A 27,379-nucleotide genomic window follows, 5' to 3' on the forward strand; every position below is an offset into this window, starting at 1 on the left:
TACACACACCCTAGCGTACTAACCCATTCATACCACAACCTACACTCCTCCGCAGTCATGTTCCTCTAGCAAGTGTGCTCAGACCCAGAATCCTGGAGCAAACGTGGAACTCTAGGCCCTCAGATGAGCCAGAGTAACAAGAACACCTCAAAAAATAGTGGAAATAAATCTTCCCTCTTAACACCTCTGCTGTAGATAACTGTTCCTCAAAGAAAGAGTCAGGATCATCCCAGTGCTGTGGGTACACGACTGTATAAGCGTAAAGAGCAAGGGCTTCAAGTCACACAAGTTTGTGCGACACCCTGACCACACAGATCCCAGTGCTGCCCGCTTCCTGCTGTATGACTTCGTGCAAGTCACTTAACCTTCCCGAGCCTCCTTGTACATCTGTAACGTGGGCACAGTGATGGTCTAACTCTTAGAGTGGTTGTGAGATTCAGAGTAAAGGAGTTAGCACAGTGCCTGGCACATGATAAGTGCTTAATAATGTCAGGTAAGAAAATATCTCTCTCAAAAGGTTATTGTGAGGATCAGATAATAGTACCTTGCACAAAACAGGTGCTCCATATCTGTCGGTGGCCTTTCTTTCCCCTTTACTTTTCTGCCACCTTATTCTTCCTCCAACCTATGCTTTATGGAAAAAAGGAATCAGGAGATGTTGATGAGTCTAAAACATGTTGAAACCCAAGAGAGAATGCATCTAAATATATGTATAAATAGACAAGCTCCAGCAATGGCTATGAACTTTCCTCCTTTCCTGAGGCAGGAAGCCAACTTAATAAAATAATCAAGCTCGTGCTGTAATGCCAGTGAGGATTCATTTCTTCCTTTTCCTTTTAATGAAATTTAATTTTATGCATATTACATGTAGCTCAACTCTTTACAAAGAATTGAATAAAAATGAAGGCAGACCCCTTTCCATTTAGAAAAGTGAGCTGCTTTAGGGATTTATAATGAAGTCAGCTTTGTGTTTATCTTAGTACATCATTTGCTTAAGAAACACAAATATTTGCCCGGACTTCAGTCATTTCATGTATGTGAATGTTTTTATGTGACGTCAGCTCCAGACAGATCCAAAAGTCAAATCAAAGGGGAAATGTCAAAGCAGCCACGTAGGAAGAGCTGCTTTAGAAATTGTTTCGTTATAATGATGTGCTGATATGGGGATAGTTATAGACTATGCCATCTCACACTGAGTCCTTGCTCTGTACCAGCTACCACTTGAGTGTGTTAATGCGTAATATCTCATTTAAACTCAGGACGACCCTGGGAAGCAGATTACCACATGCACATTGTATAAACGAGGAAACAGAAGCACAGAGGAGGCAGCAGGGACAGGACTCGAACCCACGCAGCCTGGCTCCAGAGTCCATGGCTCCAGAGCAACCCCTCTTAGAAGCACCTCCTGAGTGCATGTTCATGACCACATGCCACGGAGGGTTCCAAGCACTTCCCGGATGTTAACTTGTTTAATCCTCACAATGACCTCTTGCCCAGCTTGCACAGTTAGGAGGTGGTGGATACAGCATACGAGGCCAGACAATGCTTTCCATTGTTCCAGCCTGGCACTGATTAAATACCAAGCCGCATTTTTCATAATTGACTAGGACCAAAAAGTAACAGTTTGTTTCTTCTGCATTTACAGTGGCTGACTTAAACGTGGACAGGAAAAAAAGAGCAAACAGTTTTCTACAGTATTTCTGGCTCTTATAAGTTACTTATTAGGTTATTAATATTGAATATATATTTATATAATATTTATAGTATAGTAAGTTATTAATATACTTTTTTTTTTGCGGTACACGGGCCTCTCACTGTTGTGGCCTCTCCCGTTGGGGAGCACAGGCTCCAGACGCGCAGGCTCAGCGGCCATGGCTCACGGGCCCAGCCGCTCCGCGGCATGTGAGATCTTCCCGGACCGGGGCACGAACCCGTGTCCCCTGCATCGGCAGGTGGATTCTCAACCACTGCGCCACCAGGGAAGCCCAATATACTTTTAATGCATGATGCATTACCATGACTCCAGGAGGGGATGGAGGAGCAATTCCAGATATTGTACATCTTCTATGTCTCTATACCTTTTGGGGATGCTGGCCATTCTTCTGTCAACATTGTTGTGTTCACTTTTAAAGCTGAGAATGCAAATCACACAGAAAGGAAATAGATTTCTCTAGCATCACAAAATAAGTAGCATTCTAGAAATCCCATGAGAAGAGATAACTGTAAAACACGTACTTGTTCATGGGTGACAAGTAGTAGGGAATGAGCACCGTGTTTCAGCTCCAGTTCCCCGTCAAGCCTGCTGTGGTCCATCTCTCCCTTTTGTCGAATCCCACATCAGGTTTAACATTTCTACACCTGCTTTCCGAGGCTGCGTGAAAAACCTGAAGAAGACCACTGGTGTCGTTAGACTGAATGATACTGTGGGCGTAACAAAAAAGTGCTCGGAAGACTGGAAGGTAAGTGAAGAGTTCATTCAAAACCTCGCAGAGGAATGCTCCCCAGCTAACCCGTGCTTGGCATTCGTTAACACACCAACTTTTGACGTTTTCTGGTAGCACACAGTGTTACTGTGAACCGGTTCATTTATTACACTCCCCACGTACTTGCAAAACCTCTTCAGGCTTGCATATTAAATTTGTAGGAAAGTAGGAATACCAGCTGTACACATAAAAACATACAGATGATTGGTAAATTATCATGCAGACAAGCAAACTATTTCTTCCCATGGATCACATGGATTGGTTCAAGTGAGGTGACATAGGTTAAGATACTGTATTTCAGCCATGACATGATTACAGTGCCAGTAATTTATTCCGTGTTTTCGTTTCAGCTCGTGCGATCTGCCTCATTCTCCAGGGGAGGACACTTGAGCTTCACCAATTTGGACTTCCCGTTGCCCAGCCACTTCCAGGCCTCCTTTGGGTTTCAGACCTTTCAACCCAGTGGCATCTTATTAAATCATCAGACAGGGGTATGAAATATTGCATGAATACTGAACAAGATTTAAACCTGACTCAAGGTTTGATGTCAAAAACAATAGAGGGATTTTGAAGGTAAATTTGTTAGGCATTTTATCTATCCTCACACAGTAAAGGCTATTGTGGATTTCAAACATGGAAGCTGTTGCCCATCCTGGGGTAGGTCCTAAAAGAAATCAGGCTTAGAAAATACATTATCGTTTACAGAATAGAATTTGTGTGTATTCATGAACTCATTTTCATTCTTTTAGGTATATTTTGTGAGTGAAGGTGAATTAGAACTGTTACAAGTAATAATGTAGCTTTAATTTTTAGATCTAAGAAAAAAATCAGAATGTACCCCCATTATTCCTTTGTTATTCCACAAAAGGTAGCTCTTCAGATTCCTTTTTTAGCAGCAGCTAGTTGGACAATATTTACATCGGAGAATGGGAGAGAGTAAGGTCCTTTGCTCTTTGTTCCTGTACAACAAGCCACAGAGATTCTATAACTTAAGAGGATTTAGCCGGCGTGGTCATGTAAGCGTAAAAGTCAGCTAATACTCAGAAATCGCCTGGCGGAACGAGTGGGATTTTAAAATAGAAGTAGAAGTAGGACACTGTTCTTCTTGGATTTGTTTCTTCAGGATTGCCAGCACAACGGACAACTAGTATATGTTGAAAGGAAGAACGTAGCTGCCTCTGTGGTTATGTCATAGTAGAACGCTTCTCCTCTCTTGCTGTCTTTGTTCATCAGCAGTTCGAGATCTTTTTTTAAAAACAAAACCAACAAAAATACCCCTGAAAAAGCACATGCCAACATTTAGATTGTGAGAGTGGCTTTTCCATCAGAGCAGGATGTTTTGACCCAGCTCTTTTGACACACACTCCTTGTTTCCTCTACCAAGAGTGGGGACACTTAGTACCCAATATACAAAATGGTCCAAAACGGGGAAGAATGGGCTTAGCAAAAGATGAGATAAAAAAAAAAAAAAAAAAAAAAAAGATGAGATCACTCCTGGACAATGCAGGAACCCTTCAAATATCCTAGGAACACTGCCCTCAACTTCTTAATGGATTAGCTAAGGAATACATTTCAATTAGCCTTCTTTTATCCAGTTTATGATGAATATTGCCAATTGAAAAAAAAATCAACATGAAGTGAAATTGACAATGGCTATAAACACACACTATAAAAATTGTTTTAGGCTAAAAGCTCACTGACGAATCACATCTGGTTGAAAACTGCAAAAATCGTACATGGTAGGAAAAAAAATTAACAAAATTAAAATGACAACTGCTAAAACTACACACATCTTTAAAAATTAAGAATTGACAGAAAGAATCAAATCATCTTGCCAAAATTTGGATCTTCAGAGTTTGACCTTGGAAAATTGAACGTCCTAGAAATTAGGATCCGAAAGTAAAAAATTCATGACTGAAGAGAAGCTATCGTTGTAGTCATCTATGAAAAAAAATTGATGAATCAAGTCTTCGTTGTAAAAATGTATTCAGAAGAACATCGATGCTGATGAAAATAACTTCAGCAAAATGAAAGTGAAAATAGGAAAATTTAGAAATATTTTAACTGTTTTGTATAATTGATGGAGAAATTAAGGGACTTCCCCGGTGGTCCAGTGGTAAAGAATCTGCCTTCCAATGCAGGGGATGCGGGTTCGATCCCTGGTCAGGGAACTAAGATCCCACATGCCATGGAGCAACTAAGCCCGCCACGCCACAGCTACTGAGCTCATGCGCCACAACTACAGAGCCCACGTGCCCTGGAGGCTGTGTGTCACAACCAGAGAGAGGAAAACCCGCAAGCCACAACTAGAGAGAAGCCCACGTGCCGCAACAAAGAGCCTGCGTGCCACAACTAAGACCCAACGCAGCCAGTCAATCAATCAATCAATCAATTAAATAAATAAAATTTTAAAAAAGGAATGCCTGGATCAATTTATTTTAAAAAATTTAATGGAGAAATTAAGGTGGTTTATGAATGTAGGTCCATAAAATGCTTTTGACAGATTCATCAGTGTTGGAATAATTTGCTTAAGATTTTTATATTCATAAACATGGAGTCCAAATATCCAAAAATAATCTTTAGATCAAAAGAGCAAAGTCAAAACATTGGGGTCAAAACATCCTGTGTACCTAGTTTTGATCATATATTCAGTATTAATACATTCATAATCATTAACTGCGGATGGATTGCACTGATGGGTACGTTCTGTGATGACTTCAGGCAAGCAGCCTACAGGTCACCCTGGAAGATGGCCACATTGAACTGAGCCGCAGGGACAGCAGCAGCCCAATTTTCACATCTCCACAGACGTACATGGATGGTTTACTGCATTACGTGTCCGTAATAAGCGACAACTCTGGGTGAGTGGAATGGCTCTTCTGCCAGAGCACGAAGAATTTTACTTTATTTTGTTTAATGGAATCTTCTAGTATCTTTTCTGAGAAATATTTGTCCTTAGCATTGACACTATTTTACTAGTAAATCTTGGCCTTCTTCCTGGTTTTTTTTTTTTTTGTTGTTGTTGTTGTTGTTGTTGTACGCGGGCCTCTCACTGCTGTGGCCTCTCCCGTTGCGGAGCACAGGCTCCGGACACACAGGCTCCGCGGCCATGGCTCGCGGGCCCAGCCGCTCCGCGGCATGTGGGATCTTCCGGGATCGGGGCACGAACCCGTGTCCCCTGCATCGGCAGGCGGACTCTCAACCACTGCGCCACCAGGGAAGCCCCTTCCTGGTTTTATATCAATTTTCTCATTTAAAAAATCAACAGTTGGATGGATAAATAAATTGAGGTACATTCAAAATGGGAGAATGAGAATGAAAGATCTACAATTGTGCACGACGACACGGATGAACCTTGCACTAAAGCCTGAGCGAAACAGGTCACACGTGAAAGAGTTTGTCTCCCATGATTTCATTTATACAAAATTCAGAAGCAAGCAAAATCAGTCTATTCTATCAGAATTCAGGATAGTGGTTACTCTTGGAAGGGGAGGAAGTCTAGAGATGAAAGGGAGCCCAGGCAGGGTGCCTGGGGTGCTGGCTGGTTCTGCTTCTGGCGATGTTGGTGTTTTCACATTTCAAAGATTCATTGAGCTGTGCACTTAGGATGTGTGCTTTCTGTACGTATATAGGCACACCTCGGAGATATCTGCAGGTTTGGTTCCAGAGCACCACAATAAAGCAAATGTCACAATAAAGCAAGTGTCACAGTAAAGCAAGCCACACAAAATTTTTGGTTTCCCAGTGCATATGAAAGTTATATTTACACTGTACTGTCTATTAAGTGTGCAGTAGCATCATGTCTTAAAAAATCCCCGATGTACATACCTTACTTAAAAAATACTTTGTTGCGGGCTTCCCTGGTGGTGCAGTGGTTGAGAGTCCACCTGCCGATGCAGGGGACACAGGTTCGTGCCCCGGTCCGGGAGGATCCCACATGCCGCAGAGCGGCTGGGCCCGTGAGCCATGGCCACTCAGCCTGCGCATCCGGAGCCTGTGCTCCGCAACGGGAGAGGCCACCACAGTGAGAGGCCCGCGTACCTCAAAAAAAAAAAAAAAAAACTTTGTTGCTAAAAAATGCTAACCATCATTTGAGCCTTCAGGGAGTTGTGATCTTTTTGCTGGTGAAGGGTTTGAAATATTGTGAAAGTTACCAAAATGTGACACCAAGACATGGAGTAAGCAAATGCTGTTGGAAAAATGGTGTCAATAGACTTGCTTGAGGCAGGGTTGCCACAGACGTTCAGTTTGTAAGAAACCGCAATATCTGCGAAGCATACTTTTAAAATGAAGTACAATAAAACAAGGTATGCCTGTAGAGTACTTTAATAAAAATGTTATGTGCAAAAAGAAACACGTGAAAAAAATTTAAACGCTCTTTAAAAATAGTTTAGTGAGTTATTTCAGGTAAAAGATTTTGAGTCTAAATCAAAGACACTCAGTTGCCCACCTGGCGAGAATCGTTTTCCACAGCTGTTCTCACTCCTGTTTTGTTTTCCTCCTCTTTTTTTAGGCTCCGGCTCCTCATTGATGACCAGCCTCTGAAAAATAGCCAAAGGCTGCTAGGCTTTTCACATTCCCAGCAATCCCTGCGTCTGGGCGGGAGTCAATTTGAGGGCTGCATCAGCAACGTTTTCATCCAGAGGTGGGTGCCGTTTTCTGTGCGCGTACAGCTGATGAGAATGGCCTGCGACCCAGGGGACTTGTCATGGCGGGCTGCACGCCGCTCTCATCCCGCTGACTTTCAAGATGCCCTCTTTGGCACGATACACACATTAAAAGCAAACTAACTGAAAGCTTCTGGGCTCATCCTACCTTCGTAGGAGCAGCCTTGGAACACAACCTTGGAAAAGGTTTAATTAAAATTTACTTTCAGATTATGGCCTTTTTAGATAAGAGCAAAACTCTACCCTGGGCAGAGGGAGAGCCCGGGACTGGTCATGAACCTTAGGCAGCCTGTTGCAAGCTTGTGAGCTGCCATCAGGGCTCAGCAATAATCATCAGATAAAGCAGATTTACCCGTGAGATTTTCCTACGGAAATGCAGTGAGATAAATCCTCCCACAAACTCACTTCTGAGGTTTCCTCTTGTTCACCGTCATTCTAGGTCATCCAGCGTCTGTGTTTGTCCTCTCTGCATATTTCATTTTCATATTTCTATGTGGCTCCCACTCCAAAGAACTATAATATTCTGGCTTTGCTGCAACACTGGCTGTTGAAGGCAATAAAAGTTTCCCAAGGCCTCCTGCTGGCGAGGCACGGTGCTGGATATTTAAGGGAAGGCAGAGGTGGGCACAGCACATTCTCATCCACTGTGAGCCTAGTGTTTCCTCTAGATATCCTGTACGGGGAGGAGATGAAAGTTTACCCAGAGATCAGGACAGTAAGAATGTGTAGTTTTGAAACAAATCCTCCCCGCTAGTGCGTCTTCCTTGACATGTCAGCGTTCGTTTCTGCCCTCATTCCAGATTATCAGAGAGTCCCGAAGTCCTAGATTTGGCCAGTAAATCCACCAAGAGAGATGTGTCCCTGGGAGGCTGCAGTTTGAACGAATCACCTTTTCTAACGTTGCTTAAAGGGTCTACAAGGTTTAACAAAGCCGAGACTTTCAATATCCACCAGGTGAGTATCAAAAAGCCTTACCCTGGGTTTTGCTTCTTTCCAGATGATTCTCATAAGAGAGTCCTGCTTCACCGGAGATGTTGGGGAGGGAGGGATGTAGGTCACCTGATCTGGTGGTGGCCAGTGCCTCCAGGAATAATGGGTCATCAACAGTTGGATTACACCAAAAGGTCAAAGTGGTTTTTGTTTTAGCTTTTATTTTGTATCTTGAACGTCTGACAATTTTTGCAGTCATAGAACAAATAGAACCTTGACTGCGGTTTCTCAGTGTCTGCAGCTGATGTCTTGCTCTTTTGACACTTCTGCTGTGTCTCCAGCAAGTACAATGATGGTCTCTAGGATACAGGGCTCATGACCCTTCTCCTGCCCACAGACATTCCTCTGCCTGCATCCTATGACAAGATATACACATGCCCCCAGGCCTTGCCAAGACCAGTGTGGCTTGACCTTGACTGCACATTGGAGACACCTGGGGAGCTTTTAAAATCCCAATGCTTGGGTTGCATTCCACTCAATTAAGTCAGATGCTCTTCGGGTAGGTCCAAGCAGCAGGAGTTTGTAAAGCTCCAGGGTGATTCTAGTGTGTAGAACTAAGAGAGGCTGAAAGGAAAGGAAATTCCTTGTTTGGAGGAGTGCAAGCTTTGTCATACACTGAACACAGGGTTAGAACTTAAAAAATTCCTTGCTCTGCCTGAGGTCTACAATGTGACCTCCGCATACCTGAGGTTACAATTAATATGATTAATGGATAACACTGAATACCTCCAATGTGCCAGGTGCCACGCTGAGCTCTTTAAGTGGATTTTCTTACTAAATCCGCACGTAACCGTATAGGAGAAGTACTATTACCAGCCACATCTCACAGAAAAGGATGCTGTGGCTTAGAAAGGTGAGCAGTTTGCCCAGGCTCCCACAGATGGAAGGCAGAGTTGGAATTCAAACCCAGGCAGCCTGACCCCAAAGCCCAGGCCCTCTCGAGAGCAATGCACTTCCATTCAACCCACGTTTCACTTAACATCAATCACATGCTGCTTGTCTGCCAATATTTCTCCTGCTGCACAATGATTTGGGGAGATGAAGAGATAGTACATAAAGAGAAGTGTTTTATGCTTTAAGAAGAAATATATTTCATAAATCCCAAAGGGTTGTCATTTTACTCTTAGGAAAAGAACACCTTTAGACCTGCCCCCTCAGGAATGAAGTCATAGATTCATTTATTTCCCTGTAATGCTGAGAATTACTGAGAGATTAAATTAGCACAGTGATGGTGGAGATGGAGCGAAGGAATGGATTCAAAGCTATATAGAAGATGGAATGTACGAGACTCATATAATAATTGAAGGTGGGCGGCAAGGGAGAGGTGGGAGTTAATATAATTCTGAGGCATCTGGATGGAGGGAGAAGCCAGTTATGAAGAGATGAAAAAGACAAGCCTTTGGAGGGAACGAGAATGAGTGGAGTTTGTGGCATATTGAGTGACAGGTGCCTCAACCACGTGGAAAGCTGGTGGGAGACTGTCAGGTGTCTCTGGGGGCCTCAGCAGAGAGAGTGGGACTGGGGCTATTGATGTGGGAGCCCCAGTGAATACACTGTATTTAATGTTCCCCCTGTTCCGTGCAAGCCCCCAGATTAGGTGGAATAAGACATTAATTCTGCCTCCAAAAGCCCAATGACAGAGACAAGGCAACCAAGCTTTGTGGTTAAGTACTGGATTTTGGTGTCAGACTTCCTGGCTTTGTCACTTACTACGTGTGTGATCTTGAATGATTATCTAACCTCCCTGTGGGTCTATTTCCTGCAGCGTAAATGAGGATGTAGAACAGTACGATCTCACGGTGTTGTGAGGGTTCATGAGGTAATAAATATAAAATGCGTGGCACGTGGTAGGCGTGCAATAACTATTAGCTGTTATCATTATTATGCACACTAATAACCTAAGTGAAGGGGACAAAACGTGCTACAGGAGTGGCACGCCAGGTATTTTCCTGCTACAGAGATCAGGGGGGTTCCTCTGGAGGAGGTGAGACAGAGACTGGGTCTGGAGCATGGGTTGAGTTTAGATGAGTGAATGTTGTTGCTACGTGAGCAGAAGCCCATAGCTGGGAGGCAGGGTGTGGTGGAACTCACAGGTGTAGATGCTCTGCATGCATCCTCTCTGATCTTCACAAGCCTTCACTCTCTCTCTTTCAGTTCCCACCACACCCCTGTGAGAGCAGAATAGAATGCCAACTTTACACATCAGGAAATTGAGTCTCAGAGAGGTTAAAAGAAAAATTTGCCCAAGGGCACCCAGTAAGTAAACTGTAGAGTCAGAATTGAAACTCAGGGCTACGGAACCCCAAAGAATGTGCCCTTCATAGGCACTTGCTCAGGGGGAGGTAAGCTCAGAGTCCCATGCTGCAGCCGGATCAGACAAGCCTCAGGTGGCCTGATGTAATTTTGACATTTTTTCTGTAGTCAGTGTGAAGCCATTGAAAGGAGTGCTTTAAGCCATGTTTAAAGACTAATAAACTGGCAGCAGCCTATGGAATGGTTTGGCCTAGGAAAGTTCTACAGACGTAACATCAAACTGGCAAAGTACTGGAATGGTCCAGGCAAGACAGTCAGCAGCCTGACTTTCAGGTAGAGGGACTGGGAGTGAAAGGGAAGGAATGGAAACAAAATATGTCCCGGAGATGAACAGTAGGACATGGACACAGAGCACGTGCAAGAGGCCAGGTAGGAGGGTGTCCATGATGACCAAGGTGTGAGGCCTGGGTGCCTTGAAGGATGATGCTGCCATTAAGAGAATTAAGGAGAAGTTGGTACCAAGAGTGTCTATGAAAACTGTTCATCTTGATGTTACTGCTGCTGACACACAAGAATCTTTCAGGGAGGGAGTGGGCCCCACTGGTGTGAGCCCCCGGCAGGAAGCTCCTGGAGGATCCAGGTCTGGCTGTGATTTTAAACAACTCGCTTAACTTTCTGGTGATGGAACATCTCCACTCAGCAGATAACTGGTATTAAGTCTGCATCCCAAGCACCCTATCCAGGAATCTGGTCAGGTTGGAAAACCTGATCCTGAAGGAATCTGAATCTGTTAGGAAGATTTCAGCTGCTAGGGCTTAACCCTCTGTGGGGATCTATAGTGTCACATTAAGGGACAGCTTGAGGATGAGTGTGCTGCAGGCCTGGCCCACGGGACTGGGCTCTGCTTCCCCATAGCCATCCTGGCTCCATCCCGGCTCCATCCCGCACAGTTCGGGGCTACGGACAGGGCGTTCCCTCACCAGAAGCACAGATCTGTGGCTTTCTCTCTATTCTGGAAGGAAACATTTCTCAGAGGCCCCGCCCCCTGACCACCTCTTAAGGCACATTGGCCAGGAGGGTGTCACATGCTCGTTCCTGAACCAATCCCCAGCAGGGAGAATTCCCATCACTGGCTTCCATGAATGGAGAGCCCCACTGAGCCCTGAGCCCCATGGGAGGGACTGTGGACCCCTCATCAAAATCTGGGCTTTGCAGCAGAGAAAAGAGGGGGAAGGGCTGGAGAGTCTCAGTTCCTTCCAACAACTTTTCTAGACTCATGTGATGTTTATTATGCTTGTTTTTCTGCATTAAAACTCATTCCTGTTAAAAAGTTCAAAGCATCGTCCAGGTCAGGAGAGACTTCTGTGTGTGGGTCAACTCTGAGGAAAGTGGGGACAGGCTGTGGTCCCCTCCTGTTCTCTGGGTTCTTTCATGGCCCTGATGCTAAAGCCCAAGTGAATGGCCTGGAGGGGAGATGGCAGCTTGGCGGCTCCAGGTCCGCTGTCTGTCTGTGTGGGCCTCAGTGCCGCTGGCCATCTGCTGGCCCTCCTGAGGGACACTGTGGTTCTTCCGAAGCTCCATGGAGGAGAGGTGCTCTGGGTATCCACTGGTCCTACGTATAGCAGACCTGTGTAGGATGGGAATAACATGCATCCTCCCCAAGGATGAATTCATCTCTATTGAATTCAGCTCTTAGGATCAAAAGTCAAAACTGAGCAAGGCACTTAGCAAGATAGGCATTTTCCAACTCTTGCCCCTGATAATCAGCTGTCCTGATTTTTTGGTTTCTCTCCCACACAGCCATTGTGTGACACGCCAGCTGCCTCCCCAAGGAGCTTGAAGGTGAGGGGAGATGCCCAGTCTTGCCCACCACTTCCAGAGACCCAGGCCAGCCACGGAGCCCTCAGGTTTGGGGACAGTCCCACCAGCCACTTGCTATTCACGCTTCCCCAGGAGTTGCTGAAACCCAGGTATTATTTCATTTTCCTGTCCCAAGCCAACTCAGAATCTGATTCTACCCTAGGGCAGGCTAGCCAGCACGACAGCAGGCACCTGTCACCAATGAAGGGGGCACTACCACGTTTGCGAAAAGAGGTGCTGGCCTACCTGAGACACAGAGCCTGGGGGCCCGAGCCTGCTTCCTCCCCGCAACTGGGAGGCACACAGGACACGTGCTGCTCAGAGGCTGAAGCCATCAGCTCGGCTCTGGTTTAGAATTGACGGCGTCCTAAACATAAGGCTGATGTTTCTTTCCAAAGGTGCTATTTATTTCTATGATAAATCACCTTTCTTCTCCTGCATTATACAGTTAGAGGAAAATCATTCTTTTAGGAAGACTCGGTGCCAGATCCATCATTTTTAGAGAACACATTTGGATTTTTTGTGCTAACAAGTTGCATCTCTTTTGGGGAGGAGGGAATGAGCAGAGATATTAATTCTGTCAGAAAAATAAAAGGAAAACAAGGCTTGTCATTTTCATGTGATTCGAAGGAGACATAAACAAAAAGGTGCCCAAAATTCCTTTACGACTTCTCTACAGAGGCAGAATGGCCCAGCGGTCCAAAAGACCTGGCTTTAAGACCTTGGCTTTCAATCCACCCACTCAGCCACTTGCTGGCTGCGTGACCTCAGGCCACAGGCCAGTTCAGGTCCTGGGGATGCAGAGGTCAAGATGGGATCAGATGTGCAACGGAGTTATTATTCCTGTGCAGAATAAAAGGGGGAGAGCAGGAGCTGGCAAGGAGAGCCTTCAGCTGAGACACAGGCCTGAGGCCTGGGAAAGGAGAGGGAAAGGCAGGCGTGGGTGGGACAAGCCTCAGACAGCAGGGAAGCTCCAAGGGAGTCAGGCAGGCCGGTGGGCATCACAGGCAAAGATCACCCTGTGGAAGAGTCCAGCGTTGGGCACGATGGCCCGGCTCTAGTTCTGCCGCTGAGCTCGGTGCTTGGCTGGGGGTCACCTGTGTGCCACTGAGGTTCTGAGAGTGTGGCAGCTGCGGGCTGCCAGGCCGCCGTGCCCCTGCAGCAGGGTCTCCTGAAGGGAATTCTGAGCTGCAGCTCCACGGCCGCCGCAGGCTGCTGTTCAACTTTTCTAAGCCTCAGCTTCCTCTCCATAACCTTGGCATAATTATGCCTGTCTCACATGTTTTTGCAAATTGCCACACCTCTTCGAACCTCAGTTTTCTCATCAGTTAAGTGGGGTTGATAATGTTTCCCTTGCAGGGAGGAGAGGTCATTGCTTGTAATGAGCTGGCCCTTGGAGGTGCACTCAGTAAGCAAGTGCATGATTCACAGGCAGGTGTGAAGGCTGGAAAGGGGAGGGGCCGAGTTCTAAAGGAGACCCTCGGCCAGCTGCTGGCATCTCCAGTAGATCCATGGAAATTCTGGGGATCCCTGATTTGCCAAAACTGTGCTAGTCGGAGACAGACAGATGGCAGAAGCGGTGACCCTCTCAGCCCCTCCCGGGGCTGTTCCACTCCATATCACTGCTCTGTTGGTCAAGATGACCGTAACGACAACAGTCTCCCTGCAGATGCTGCCCACGCTGTCCTCTTCCTGGCCTCCCCACCCTCCGGCCCCCCATCTCTGCCGTCCCCCTCCCTCCGTGGCCCCTTTCTTACATCTTCTCTCAGCACATTCACTGTGGTGAGTCAACCGGCTTCTCCTGATGATTCGACCCCAGCATCTTCCTGTCCAAAACTGAATTATATATGATAAATGGAAAAACTAACATTCTTAAAGGAAAGCAGGAAAAAAATAATCCTTAGTAAATATAATTTAAAAATTATTTTAGTCCCCAGTATTGTAGCAACCAGAGTATATTTTCAGGATGTTGCAAGATTTGGACTATTCTATTATTCTCATTCTGGTTTCTATTCTAGAAACTTTTGGCCTCTCCTGTAAAACCCTGTACCACTATTTTAACCTCATGGTGAATGTATAAAAATGCTACTTTGCTCTCTGCCTTTCCCTCCTATCCTCTAGCAATAAAGACTCATAGCTACAGTGTCATATGCCAGGATTTGAAGCTACTGATGTCATTTTTGGGTGTTAGTCAGTTAGTCTTTTCTGAAAGAAAATTGCTTTAAGAAATAATTCTGGAAAGCAAATGTCAAGTCTAATAACCAAGCCCGCATATGTAAAGTACTTTCATTCTGTAGCAAGTTCTACTGTCCTCCTTAAATTGGCTAACCCTCGTTCTCCAAACCTCCGCACTAATACACAGCTACACCAAGAGAAATACTGAGCCGTGTCACCATTGGGTTGGTTTAATTTCACAAATATAGATTTCTTTTGCATTTTGAAGAACTATACCCTCAAGGAAACTTGCAGATCTGAAGAATGAAAGTGCATGTCTGTGTTTGCCCAGCCTCATGGTATTAAAAAGCAAACAGATGTAACAGTGTAATTATTTCTTCCACTTCCTGATTCTGCCTCCGCATTTTCCATTTGCCATTTAATTCAATTCAGTAACTATTTCTTGAGGGCCTCCTGTGTATCATGCACTGGGGATACAGCTTTAAGCAGGATAGACCCCGTTCCTGCCCTCTGTCTGGTGTGCACTTGGACACAAACCACAAGGAATGGGTGATGACAGCCTTTTTTTTTTTTTCTTTTTTTGGCTGCGCCATGTGGCATGCAGAAACTTAGTTCCCCAACCAGGGATGGAACCCATGCCCCCTGCAGTGGTAGCACAGAGACTTAACCACTGGACCACCAGGGAAGTCCCTGATGGTAGCCTATTGACACCCATATCTCCCATTACCTTTTCCCAGTACACTTTTAGGCACCCCCTCAGGCACCTACACACCACAAACCACTCAAAGAATGAACCATCCATTGCTGCGTTCCTAGTGCCCACCATGGTGCCTTGTACATACAGCCCACTCATTAAATATTTGTTGAATGAATGAATAAATGGATGGATGGATGGATGGATGTGAGTTTTCATAGAAAGTAAAGCTTGCTTAGCCACATGTACCTATGATATGTAACCATCATGCAAAGGAATATTAACTTTCACTCTCTGCTTTTACTGCATGATGCTTGCTTAATTCCTGTTCCACCATAGATGAGGTATTAAGGTCCGAGAAACGTTAGGGTAGGTGGATCTGGACTTCTGTGCCACTGTGTTAAATATGTCTTATGGGAGGAAAATGCTTACCTGATGCTTAAATCAAATCCTTGTTATTCAAGTTGTCCCCCGACTTCTCCTCACGACTTTCCTCTCCCTGCATGTATACAAAGTAGAAAGCATATTCACTGGGTTTAACAATCGAGGCTGCTTGGTGAAATAAGCCAGTTGCAAAAAAGACAAATACTGTGTGATTCCACTTCTATGAAGCACCTAGAATAGTCAAATTGATAGAGGCAGAAAGCAGAATGGTGGTTACCAGGTGCTGGTGGGAGGAGAGAATGCAGAGTTGTTGTTTAATGTGTAGAGAGTTTCAGTTTTACAAGACGAAAAGAGTTCCGGAGATTGGCTGCACAACAGTGTGAAGGTACTTAACACTACTGAACTGTACTCTTAAAAATGGTTAAGATGGTAAACTTTATGTTTGGTATATTTTACCATAATTTTCTAAAATGTAGATTTTTTTTTTTTTTTTTTGGTATGCGGGCCTCTCACTGTTGTGGCCTCTCCCATTGCGGAGCACAGGCTCCGGACGCGCAGGCCCAGCGGCCATGGCTCACGGGCCCAGCCGCTCCGCAGCATGTGGGATCTTCCCGGACCAGGGCACGAACCCGTGTCCCCTGCATCGGCAGGCGGACTCTCAACCACGGTGCCACCAGGGAAGCCCTAAAATGTAGATTTTTTTTTAAAGTAAGGCATCTTCCTTCTTGCCATGTGCTGGGACTTAACGCCACTAGCTGAGTTTGTCATAAAACTTCCTCTTATCTCCCAATATGGTAAGGAAATTATACAACAAAACTTTTAGCAGCTGAAATACAATGGCTTTTAAAAATTCCCAAAGAGATGGGCCGTTTGATCAAGAAGTGCCTTAGTTTATTCATTTAAATAATGAGGTTGTAGGGTTTTGTCCCTCACTGTCTCTCCCAGCTGTGGAGATTTGAAGAAACACTAAAAACCTCTTATTTTCCATCTTCGCCTTTTGCTTTCTTTTCCCCACAGGTCACAGTTTGCTGTGGACTTGCAGACAACGGCGTCCAGAGGGCTCGTGTTTTACACAGGCACTAAGAACTCCTTTATGGCTCTTTATCTTTCGAAAGGACGTCTGGTCTTTGCACTGGGGGCAGGAGGGAAACAACTGAAGCTCAAAAGCAAAGAGAAGTACAGTGACGGGAAGTGGCACACGGTGAGAGCTGGGGCTGTCCTAGAACCTCTGCTGGGGCCAAGTTCACTGCTGAATAGCTGAAGACGGGAGTCTCAGCATTCTTCCCGACAAGAGGGCACAAGCACTGGGAGAGCTCATGGGGTCAGAGGCACTGAGCGCCCCAGCGCCTCAGCCCCAGAGACTCCTGCACATGCCGTGTGTGGATGACATCCTAAATGCCAAAACAGACTTTCCTCCCTGCTTCTTTACCCGCCACCCCCAACCCCCCATGCACCTCCCTGGGCTGCACCACTCCCCTTGCCTATTCCCACCCTTTGCTCCCTGGACCATTTCTCTCCTTCAGGACAGTTTCCAGTCTCCAGGCCCCCTGTGAGTCTGGAATGCCTTCTCTGTAGCCCAGGTGTAAGCACCCACATCCCTAGCATCTCAGCTCTTGCCTGAAGGCATCCCAGGGTTAAAGAAATACAGTTTAAGGCAAGAAGGGACCTATATATTTTTTTTTTCTGATGAGGGAATTGGAACTCAGAAAACTTAAGTGACTTGATAAGTTACACTCACTCAGTCATTCAACAAATATGTAATAAGCTGCCATCCTGGAGCACATAAACAAAAAAATCCCCAACATAATGTCAGCTACTGCTTTGAGAAAACACTAAAGCAAGGTAAGGAAGTGGCCAAGTAGGGAGACTGTTTCAAATAGCACAGTAAAAGAAGGCCTCCTCCAAGAGATGACAATCATATAAAGTTATAGGAAGGATTTCCAGGCAGAGGGAACAGCAAGTACAAAGACCCTAAGTTAGGAATTAGCTGAATGAACAGAACAGAAAGGATAAGAAGTGGGATTCAAGAGTGAGGCAGGGGGACTTCCCTGCTGGCACAGTGGTTAAGAATCCACCTGCCAATGCAGGGGACACGGGTTCAAGCCCTTGTCCAGGAAGATCCCACATGCCGCGAAGCAACTAAGCCCGTGCGCCACAACTACTGAGCCTGTGCTCTAGAGCCCGTGAGCCACAACTACTGAAGCTCATATGCCTAGAGCCCATGCTCTGTAACAAGAGAAGCCACCGCAATGAGAAGCCAGCGCACCACAATGAAGAGTAGCCCCCACTCGCAACGACTAGAGAAAGCCCATGCACAGCAACGAAGACCCAACGCAGCCATAAATAAATAAAAAATAAAAAAAAAAAAGAGTGGGGGAGGCCCAGGTCATTTAAGCATTGAAGGCCAAGGTGAGGATTTGGGATTTTATTCTGAGTCTCTGAAGCTTTTAGAGAGTCTAAAACTAAAAAAGCGTTACACAAACAGATTGATATTTTCAAAACCCTCTTTAGCTAAAGTGTCTAAAAGGGAGTAAAAATAGAAGTAAGTAAACCAGATGGATGCTATTGCCTTTGGTTCAAGAGGCTGAGGTAGAGGGGGAGAGAGTAGACCACCCAGGATGTGTTCTAAAGGCAGAGCCAAGAGGGTTGGCTGATGGAAAGAGAGGAGTCAACATCAAGTCCTGTGATTTGGGACCAGTGATTGGGTCAATAGTGGAACCTTTACTGAGAGGGAGAAGATGGGCAGGAGGTGGGTGTCGCTAGGCAAGAGTGGGAGCTCTGTTGTCAACATCCTGCGCTTGAGCTGCCTATCAGACATTCAAGCCCAGGTGTCCGTAGATAGTAGAGGCCAGAGGTCACAGCTGGGCATCTACACTGGGGAGTCATTAGTGAATAGTCTCGTAGCCATGAGGTGGCAGAGTCCACACCAGAGCCCAGGGATCCCGACTTTTAGCAAAGAGTTTAAAACACTTGATCCTCTTGTTGGAAGAGGAGTAGCCATTGGCCCCTTGCTCCAGGACCCCTGCTCAGAGGAGCATGTGACTTTCTCCCGTCTCAGCTCTGTACACTCTCTTCCTTCCTCTCTGTTGCATGGATGTCTGTTTATCTATGATCCTTTGGTTCTTCAGTTATTTATCTTTTGTATAAGTTTCCAGTCACTTATATATTTTTGTTCACTTTTGAGAAATCTTTTTTTAGTTCATGTTTTAAGCTTACTCTGTTTAATATCTGACATAATCTCACAAAATGATGATGATGATGACACTGTGGAGAAAACTCTGATTTTTCAAAGGTACTTGAGGGGACCGAAAAACTTAAAAAAACTTTCCTGTGACCACTAATAAACTACAATGCCAGTTGTCAAAGGTAAGAATACGATTAACGTATTTTCTTTATCCTTAAGGTGGCATTTGGGCAAGATGGAGAAAGGGGGCGCTTGGTTGTGGATGGTCTGAGGGCCCGGGAGGGAAGTTTGCCTGGAACTTCCACCGTCAGCCTCAGAGGACCAGTTTACCTGGGATCGTCTCCATCAGGGAAACCAAAGGTAAATAGTTATGCTTCAGAGCCACAGATAAGAACAAGTCTCCCTATAAGCTTTATAACTATACCATATATTCAAGGATATCAAAATACTTTAAATTATTTTAATAACTGAATCTGTATTTTAATGTTATTTGGTGACTGAAATAAAATTATCTCAAGAACCAAACTTGGGGAAAATTTGGGCTAAGGAGAAAGTCACAAGTCTGTCTGTCCCCAAGAAGGAGGGGTGCGTACCAGGATCTGTCAGGTTCAAAGGCTCCGGTGGGACCGTGGCCCCAGGGTGGCGTTCTGTGGGTGCCCTCCCCCTGTCTTCTCCACGTGGCCAGAGGGCTCACTGCCCCTGATTACTTGGCGTGGCTGAACCCGCCTGTCACTCTTCTCCCAGATTTGCCTTTTTTGCCCACAAAGTGAAGATGGCCCGTCAACAGCTCCGGCCCAGGAACTGTCCTCCTCCAAATGCGCTGCCAGGCGCTGAGCCCCTCCTGCCCCTTCCCACTCCGCTGGTGCCCATTCTGGTGTGATGTGCGCTAGCAGCTGGGGGGAAGGGCCGAGACTCAAATCTGGGCCAGAAATGGACGTAATCAAAGCAGGTCACTTCTGCCAGCGTGGATTCTAGGCGGTCAGGCTAACCTGGCCTTGACCTTGGTGTCTCCACAGGGCTCAGCCTGGCCCACTTGAGTTTTGCACTGTGGTTTGGGCCAAAGCTCCAGCAAGTCAAAGTACTGTTTTACTTTGTTGTATGTAATAACTTTTATATATGTATCATAAATAATATATAACATAGTATAGTATATGTATTATGGTCTCTAATGCATATATAACGTATAACATATTAATAATTGCTCAAGAGGATACTCAGTGTTTGCTTCTCTGCAACCTCTGTACCTTTTTCCCTCTCAGAGAAATCACAGGATGGGGTAGTGATCCAGGGGCACAATTTGGGTGCTCTGTTTTTTTTTTTGTTTTTTTTTTGTGGTACACGGGCCTCTCATTGCTGTGGCCTCTCCCATTGCGGAGCACAGGCTCCGGACGCGCAGGCTCAGTGGCCATGGCTCACGGGCCCAGCCGCTCCGTGGCACGTGGGATCCTCCTGGACCGGGGCATGAACCTGTGTCCCCTGCATTGGCAGGCGGACTCTCAACCACTGCGCCACCAGGGAAGCCCTGGGTGCTCTTTTGACTTGGGTAAATCACACTCAACATCCTAAAATCTGAGACAATCAGTAGCGCCCCATTTACAACATCCTTTACAAGCAAGGTCCTATTCGCAGCCTTCCTTCAACCCAAGGGTGCAAACCACTGAATACCCTCCTCCATATCCTTTCAAAGGGCAGGCGACATCCAATCAACCAGTGGCTGCCTCCAAATACCAAAACCTGCAGCCAGTCTTTGGTGATTCCGTGTTGGGTTATGACGTGAACTGGAGAGCCGGAGCGTGGTGTCAGATACAGACTCTTTGTTATACATGATGGCAAATCTGAAGAAACTAACATTTCTTAGGGGCCCCAATCAGTACTTTATTGTTGACGCTGACACCACATGCATCTATAATACCACTAGATTCCCTTTAAATTATCATGTCTTGCATCCATCGTGTACGATTCTAGAGTCCTAAAGGCATTTACTCCAGAAGAGAGTAGAGGGATTTTGTTCAGTGATTTATTAACTTTTTTGAGAATTTCATGAAAGCTATAGCCCCTTTCTCCAGGAAAATACAAAGACATCTGGTATATAATGTAAGGGATCAGAGAACCCCAGAAGCTCATCCCTGAGCCTCAGGCCAGCTCTAGGCAGCCATGGGGGCTCCACGCAAGCCCCCTGATCCCGCACCCTGTGTCTGATCTTAACCCTGTGACATTCATGATTTGTTGATGGTGCACTGGGCCCAACAGTGTAGGGAGCTTTTTTTTTTTTTTTTTTTTTTTGCGGTATGCAGGCCTCTCACTGTTGTGGCCTCTCCCGTTGCGGAGCACAGGCTCTGGACGCTCAGGCTCAGCGGCCATGGCTCACGGGCCCAGCCACTCCGCAGCACGCGGGATCCTCCCGGACCGGGGCACAAACCCGCGTCTCCTGCATCGGCAGGCGGACTCTCAACCACTACGCCACCAGGGAAGCCCTAGGGAGCTTTTTTACACTTCATTATTTTAGGAATGTTTTGGCCTCTTTTTTCAGCCAGCCGCCCTGCATTAAGCTATCACACGGGCTCATGAAACCCTAAGAAGTATTTTGTACCTGCAAAGAGATGGTGAGATCTGTGAACAGCAAGGTGGAAATATCCCCTGTTGCAGCTCTGACTGTGGCCCAGGGTCAAGTCACCCTCTGTATTCTTGTTTCCATGCTAGGTAGCCATCTCCACTGCCCCTGCCCTTGGTTTGGTGGCACCTTCAAACTTCGACCACCCACCAAACACCTGGTATCTGGGTTTTTTGGCGCCGTGGAGGGAGCCAAAATGGAGCCAGTCAGGCCCACCTGACTCTTGGAAGCAGGATGGATGAATCCCCCTCCTTCCTCCTTTTTTGGACAACTGCCCCTGCCCTTAACCTTGGCTGCGCATGGATTTCTGGGAGTTGTGGGTAATACAGTTTGCTTTCTCTTCTGCTTGGTTGCAGACCCTCCCCCAAAACAGCTTTGTGGGATGCCTGAGGAACTTTCAGCTGGATTTGAAACCCCTGGACACGGCTTCTGCAAGCTTTGGGGTGTCTCCCTGTTTGGATGGCTCTTTGGAGAAAGGCATCTATTTTTCTCAAGAAGGAGGTCATGTCATCCTAGGTAAGGAGCAGTTTGGAAGACTTTATATCTTTATAGCTTTGATTCTGAAGAACTCTTATCCTTTTTTTGGAATTATGATGTTTAAACTATTATTTGTTTATTTTTGTTTTGAAAGCTAACTCCGTGCTTTTGGGGCCAGAATTTAAGCTTGTTTTCAGCATTCGCCCGAGAAGTCTCACTGGAATTCTAATTCACATCGGAAGTCAACCCGGGGAGCACTTATGTGTTTATATGGAGGCAGGAAAGGTGTGTAGCTGTCAGATGACATGGGAAGGGTGTGTGAATTTATATGAGAACCAGATTCCACTTCTGGAGACCATAGTAGGTGGAGTTATGGTAGAGAGTGGAATCCAATCTTGTATTTAAGAGGCCTGACTTCAGGGCTAACTTACCCTTTTCCTTAAGTAATTTGGTCATCATGTTTTCTGTTCTTCATCTTTAAAATTGGGCAAATTCAAACAAGCTGGGCTGAATTCCAGCTCCACCATTTAGTTATAGGGCCCTTGGGAAGTTACCTAACCTCTCTCAGACTCAATTTCTTTATCTTTACAATGTGGAGAATGATGCTTATATTTAAGGGCTTTTGTCAAGAGAAGAGAAGCTACCATATACTCAATAAATGTTCATTTTTCTCACCTCCCCTTCACACTTGTCACACCTCTACTTTTATTTATAAGGGCAGCACCAGAATTCATGGGATGGATTTTCTCACCAGCCGTCTACACCATGTCACACCCTTGTCCCTGCCCCACATCCGCTGGGTCAGTTTCAGATTCCCTTTATCCTCTCTACACAGCTCACCAAGCCCTTCTGGTCCCTGCAGCCAAGCTGGCCACAGGGTCTCCCCCCAAGCCTTCCTTTAGCTTTTCATGGCTTCCTTCTTCAGCCATGTGCTTTTGCTGCTCCATCTTTCCCATTGCTCACAGGCCTACTCAATATCTTATGTTCACCACCAACTTTTAATCTCTTTCCTTTTCAAAACAAGCTCTTTCAAACCAAATCCTTCCAGGAAGTCTCTCTTAGTTAAGGCCTTAAAGCAGAGATTGATAATATAGCATTTTCTTTTACCTTCATCCTTCCAGTTTATTGAATGTGAGGGAAAACTCTCAGAATAAAATCCAGTAGTCAAAACTCTTGGACACTTTTTATTTAAGTTACAGCTTTAAGTCTGAGCAGGCCTCTTGCGGGCCCGAGAAGCAAAGAACTACGCTTAACGGTGGTTCAGACAAAGCTGACTTTTCAGGGGAGGTGTTGGGGAGCGTCTTTGGTGAGAGCTTCTGGATAGGAAATAATCCCCCCAAAACGAAATCAAGACCTGATAACCTTCCTAACAGCTGTGACACCGTTTAGCTTGAAAATTGCCGGAGAAAAGGCTGCACTGTCTGCTTACATGCAAATTAGATGTAAATTATTTATCAACATGCTTATTTTAGTCCTCTCATTTCATTGACCTTGATTCAGCCCCTGGAGAATCCTGGCCCAGAGTGGGAATGCGGGATTCTGCACAACAGCACGTTGAGTGCCTGACCCCTGACACATGCCCAGTCAGTTAGCTTGCTGAATTCCTTGGACGAGAACCCTCTTGAAGTCCTGCGTTCGTGGAATTATTATAATTGGCTGCCCCCTGCAGCTGGATGTAGGCCTCAGCCAACGTTTTTGCCTTCCAAATTGTACACGTCCTCCTCAACATAGCTACTGTCACACGCTACTAACTAAGGCAGCTCTTCAATGCTAATCAGTAACCTTTGAGTCGGGCCTGATGGGACTGGGGTAGGGAGTTGGTGGGAAAGGCTCCTTACCTTTGGCAGTAACTTCAGGCCAGGCCCTGGGTTTGCAGCTTGCTTGCCTGGAAAGGGGTGCAACAGAGAGATTTCTGCAAAGCCTTAGTCCCTCTATGGTCACCTGGTGCGGGAGGGTGTACCCATATTTCAAGTGCTCTTGGGCGGTCAGGGTGCAAGGGCTGGGAAGGGAAGATGGCAGGAAGTGGGCTCCACCTGCCTTTCTGAAGGAAATAGGAAAATGCATGTGTGTTTCAGGTCACGGCCTCTGTGGGCAGTGAGGCAGGTGGGATCCTGACATCGGTCACACCAAAGCAATCTCTGTGTGACGGACAGTGGCACTCAGTGACAGGTATGACGTCCAGTAGCCTATTGTTCACAGACGGAAACAGTCTCCCTTTCCATCTGGACTCGAACATCCCAAACGCTCCCTCAGTTCATCCATCCATTAGCGTCTGACCAGGGTCAGCCCACCAGGTTAAGGTGCTGGGAACATGTCTATTCTCAACTCCAGTCGTATTTATGTAATTCATGGCTCCAGTTCTCCATAACACACTGAGGTTTTTTTTTTGGGGGGGGTGGAACCCAGCAAACTGATAAGCTATGTTTGTTTTCAAGGTAGCATAACATTGTGATTGAGATTTTGGCTCTGAAGTCAAAGAGAACACAGGTCAGGTCTAAGTTCCAGCCCTGTGAGACCTTGGGCAAGCTACTTAGTTTCTCTTTATCTTCAGTTTTCTCATCTGTACAATGGAGGTAAAAATAGTGTACACCTCCCAAGGTTGTGAAAATGAATGGGATAATGTGTGTGAAGTGCTTAGCAGTGTCCAGTACGTACTAAGTGCTCAGTAAATATTTGCTCTTACTATCGGTAAAGTTCATTGTTGGGTTGTTTTTTTCAACAACATTTAATATTAATGCCAACGATTTAGACAAACCACTTGATGGGGAACAGGCATAAACTCTCAAGTCGAATCTGCTATTTTAGGAATAACTTGAGCATACACGTTTGGAGATATATTAACCTGCACTGGCTAAAATATCTTTTGTTAAAAGTAGCTGCCTCTTGGCTAATTTGAAAGCTAACTGCATTGCAGTTGGTTAAGATTGTTGACGCTGGAGGAGTTTTATTTGGGAGGGTCAAAAGCCACTGTCTTTGGAGTCTGTTTTCAGCAGTCAGTCAGTGTCTTCTTGGAAGGAACCAGAGATCATGTGAAATAAGCCCTGGCCTCTGGAGACAGGAAACCAGGGCTTGAATCCCAACTTGTTTAATTTATAACCAAGCCATGTTGCCAAGCTCCTCAATGATTGAGGGTCACAGTCTCTTATCTGAGAAACGAGAGTGATGATATCTTCCTCACAGATTCATTTTAAGGATTAAATTCTGTAATATATGTGGAAGCACCTAAACAGCACCTGGCGGGGAGAAATTAGTTGAATTTGTGTTTAGGTTGACGGAATTCCTGCGAGCCACGCTCCCTCAGGTCCAACAGGAGTGAGTGAGAAAGAAGCCAATGATGATGCACGGTGTAGACATTATACAGTGGGCAGGGCTCTCAGGTGATAGACCTGACCTGCTTTCTTTCCCTGCAGTCACCATAAAACAGCACATCCTGCACCTGAAACTGGACGCAGACTATAGTTCCACCGCTGGACGGCACCCCGTCCCCACTGCCCGCACGCGGGAGCATCTGCACATTGGAGGTGTCCCAGGTAACTCCTGTGCTGACTTCTACACCCATGTTGTCCCATGTCAACTCTTAACATCTCCATCTTAACCCATGGGTGGGGGCATCACATTTGTTGGGTTATCAGCAGGGCAGCCATTGGCTGGACCGTGTAGACAGTGAGACTCTTTCTCCAGCTTGTGGGGAAACCCGACTGCCAGCAACAGAACGTTTCCCAGCAGCCCAGGCCACGTGGCTGCTGCTTCCTCTTGTCCCAAGCCTATAATTTATAAGCCTCTCCTAAGAGGCTGCATGAACCTAGAAGCCTGATATCATAAAGAATCAGAAAAGGGCCTGAGAAACTGGTCTCTCCCCTCCAGGCACTTAGTTTTGGTGACTTATTAAGCTTTGTGGGGGAATCAGGCAGGGTGAGATGGAGTCAAGTTCAAGAATGGAATTTTGCCTGGAAAGAGCCTTGTCAGCCTTCGTTGATTTATGTGCCTCCAAATGGTCTGGTTGTTAATGTTATAGGTCTTCCATGACCCATGAAAAGCACTAGAGTTCAGAGTCATTATCTATTGATTTGGGCTGTGGAATCTCCTTCTCTGAAGGATGTGCAGAGTAGCCTTGTGGCTGACCTTTCACAGCAGGGGGTGTGCTGGGTGCCTGCTTAAAGCAGGAGAGGACTGGGTGGACTGAGAGCCTGGGTCCCTTTAGCTCTAATAAGACTGTTTCTTCCGTTTCTTTTTTTTCTTTTTTTTTTTTTTTTTTTTTTGCGGTACGCAGGCCTCTCACTGTTGTGGCCTCTCCCATTGCGGAGCACAGGCTCCGGACGCGCAGGCTCAGTGGCCATGGCTCACAGGCCCAGCCGCTCCGGGGCATGTGGGATCTTCCCAGACCGGGGCACAAACCCATGTCCCCTGCATCGGCAGGCAGACTCTCAACCACTGTGCCACCAGGGAAGCCCAAGACCTTTTCTTAACGGAGTGCATTCACTTGACAGTATGAATGAGCCATCAAATGCCTCTCCTTTTGCCTTTCAGCTACTTTGAAAACCCTGAAGCTTCCCGTGTCGAAATCCTTTTTTGGCTGCCTGAAGAATATTCAAGTCAACCACATTCCTGTCCCTGTCACTGAAGCTGCAGAAGTTCGGGGGACTGTGAGTCTCAATGGCTGTCCTGACCACTAACTAAACCCATCACAAGGCAGGGAAGTTCACCTCCGGAAGCACTGATTACCCAACGCCCCTCCCTCTCCCCTCTCAAGGTCATTCTTGACTTAAGACACCATCCCGATGGGTTTATTAGCAAATCTCATTTTTAATTCCAACCACACATACCCATCATTTTGGCATTCAGTGCTACATATATATTTTACATAAAAATCCCATTTCTTGAAGAGGATGAACAAATCCTTACATGCTTCTGGTAATATCATTTTCCACTAAAAGTTTGATGTCTTTTAAAGAACATTATTTTCCACTTGTTAAAAAAATAAATATCTTTCAAAGCACTTTAAAAATACAAAAGTTTTACATGTGTTAAGATGTTATAATTTATGGGGTTAAATAAATGCAGTGTACTCTTCAAATTATGATGTTTTATTCACATAAAACGATTGGCTTGCTGGTCATTTTTAATTGTATTAATTCTTCAGCACCTGTTCAATGTGCTATGTACAATGCAGTTTTCTACAAATAATTACCAAGCACATGCTGGTGAGGTACTGTGTGTGCTCAATGTTGGATCTACAGTCAAGGAATATGCAATCCAATCGGGGAGACACATACTATTCATAAAATAGTAAGTAACAAAGTGAATAAATGAACCTGTAACTCCACTTGGCTTCCCACATACAGTCTGCTACCAACTAAGTCTAGATTATGATTATCAATTCCTTGAGGGCAAAAACTGTCTAGTAGAGGAGCTGAGATGGATGTACTGTATATACTATAATTAAAGCTTTGCATGAGAAGCTAACAGAAGTCAATGGGAAGTAGGAATCTAGTTTTATCTACAAAATAATGAACCATGTACTAGACCAATATTATTACCCAGCACCACTCTCACTAGCAAAGAAGGCTATCCAAGCCCTTCTGTATCTCCTACATAGCATTT

The 27,379-nt window shown here is 45.7% G+C and overlaps 1 protein-coding gene across 4 annotated transcripts in view; it reads left to right on the forward strand.

Moving 5' to 3' along the window:
* Positions 1–26,740, forward strand: part of LAMA3 (laminin subunit alpha 3) — a 242,513-nt gene extending 215,773 nt beyond the window's left edge. For 3 of the 4 annotated variants that reach the window (XM_060119677.1, XM_060119678.1, XM_060119679.1), the window contains 13 exons: positions 2,342–2,459; positions 2,834–2,974; positions 5,205–5,344; positions 6,997–7,128; positions 7,951–8,104; positions 12,194–12,363; positions 16,524–16,707; positions 18,910–19,050; positions 21,658–21,817; positions 21,933–22,063; positions 23,854–23,947; positions 25,189–25,308; positions 26,306–26,739. In XM_060119677.1, coding sequence (XP_059975660.1) covers positions 2,342–2,459; positions 2,834–2,974; positions 5,205–5,344; positions 6,997–7,128; positions 7,951–8,104; positions 12,194–12,363; positions 16,524–16,707; positions 18,910–19,050; positions 21,658–21,817; positions 21,933–22,063; positions 23,854–23,947; positions 25,189–25,308; positions 26,306–26,451 — 1,831 coding nt within the window. In that variant the 3' untranslated portion in view covers positions 26,452–26,739. Of the gene's footprint in view, positions 1–2,341; positions 2,460–2,833; positions 2,975–5,204; positions 5,345–6,996; positions 7,129–7,950; positions 8,105–12,193; positions 12,364–16,523; positions 16,708–18,909; positions 19,051–21,657; positions 21,818–21,932; positions 22,064–23,853; positions 23,948–25,188; positions 25,309–26,305 lie in introns of all 4 variants that reach the window. The other variant, XM_060119680.1, reaches the window with a different exon arrangement.
* The last annotated feature ends 639 nt before the right edge of the window (positions 26,741–27,379 follow it).

The sequence above is a fragment of the Mesoplodon densirostris genome, chromosome 15 (genome assembly GCF_025265405.1).
Source record: "Mesoplodon densirostris isolate mMesDen1 chromosome 15, mMesDen1 primary haplotype, whole genome shotgun sequence".
Taxonomy (NCBI): Eukaryota; Metazoa; Chordata; class Mammalia; order Artiodactyla; family Ziphiidae; genus Mesoplodon; species Mesoplodon densirostris.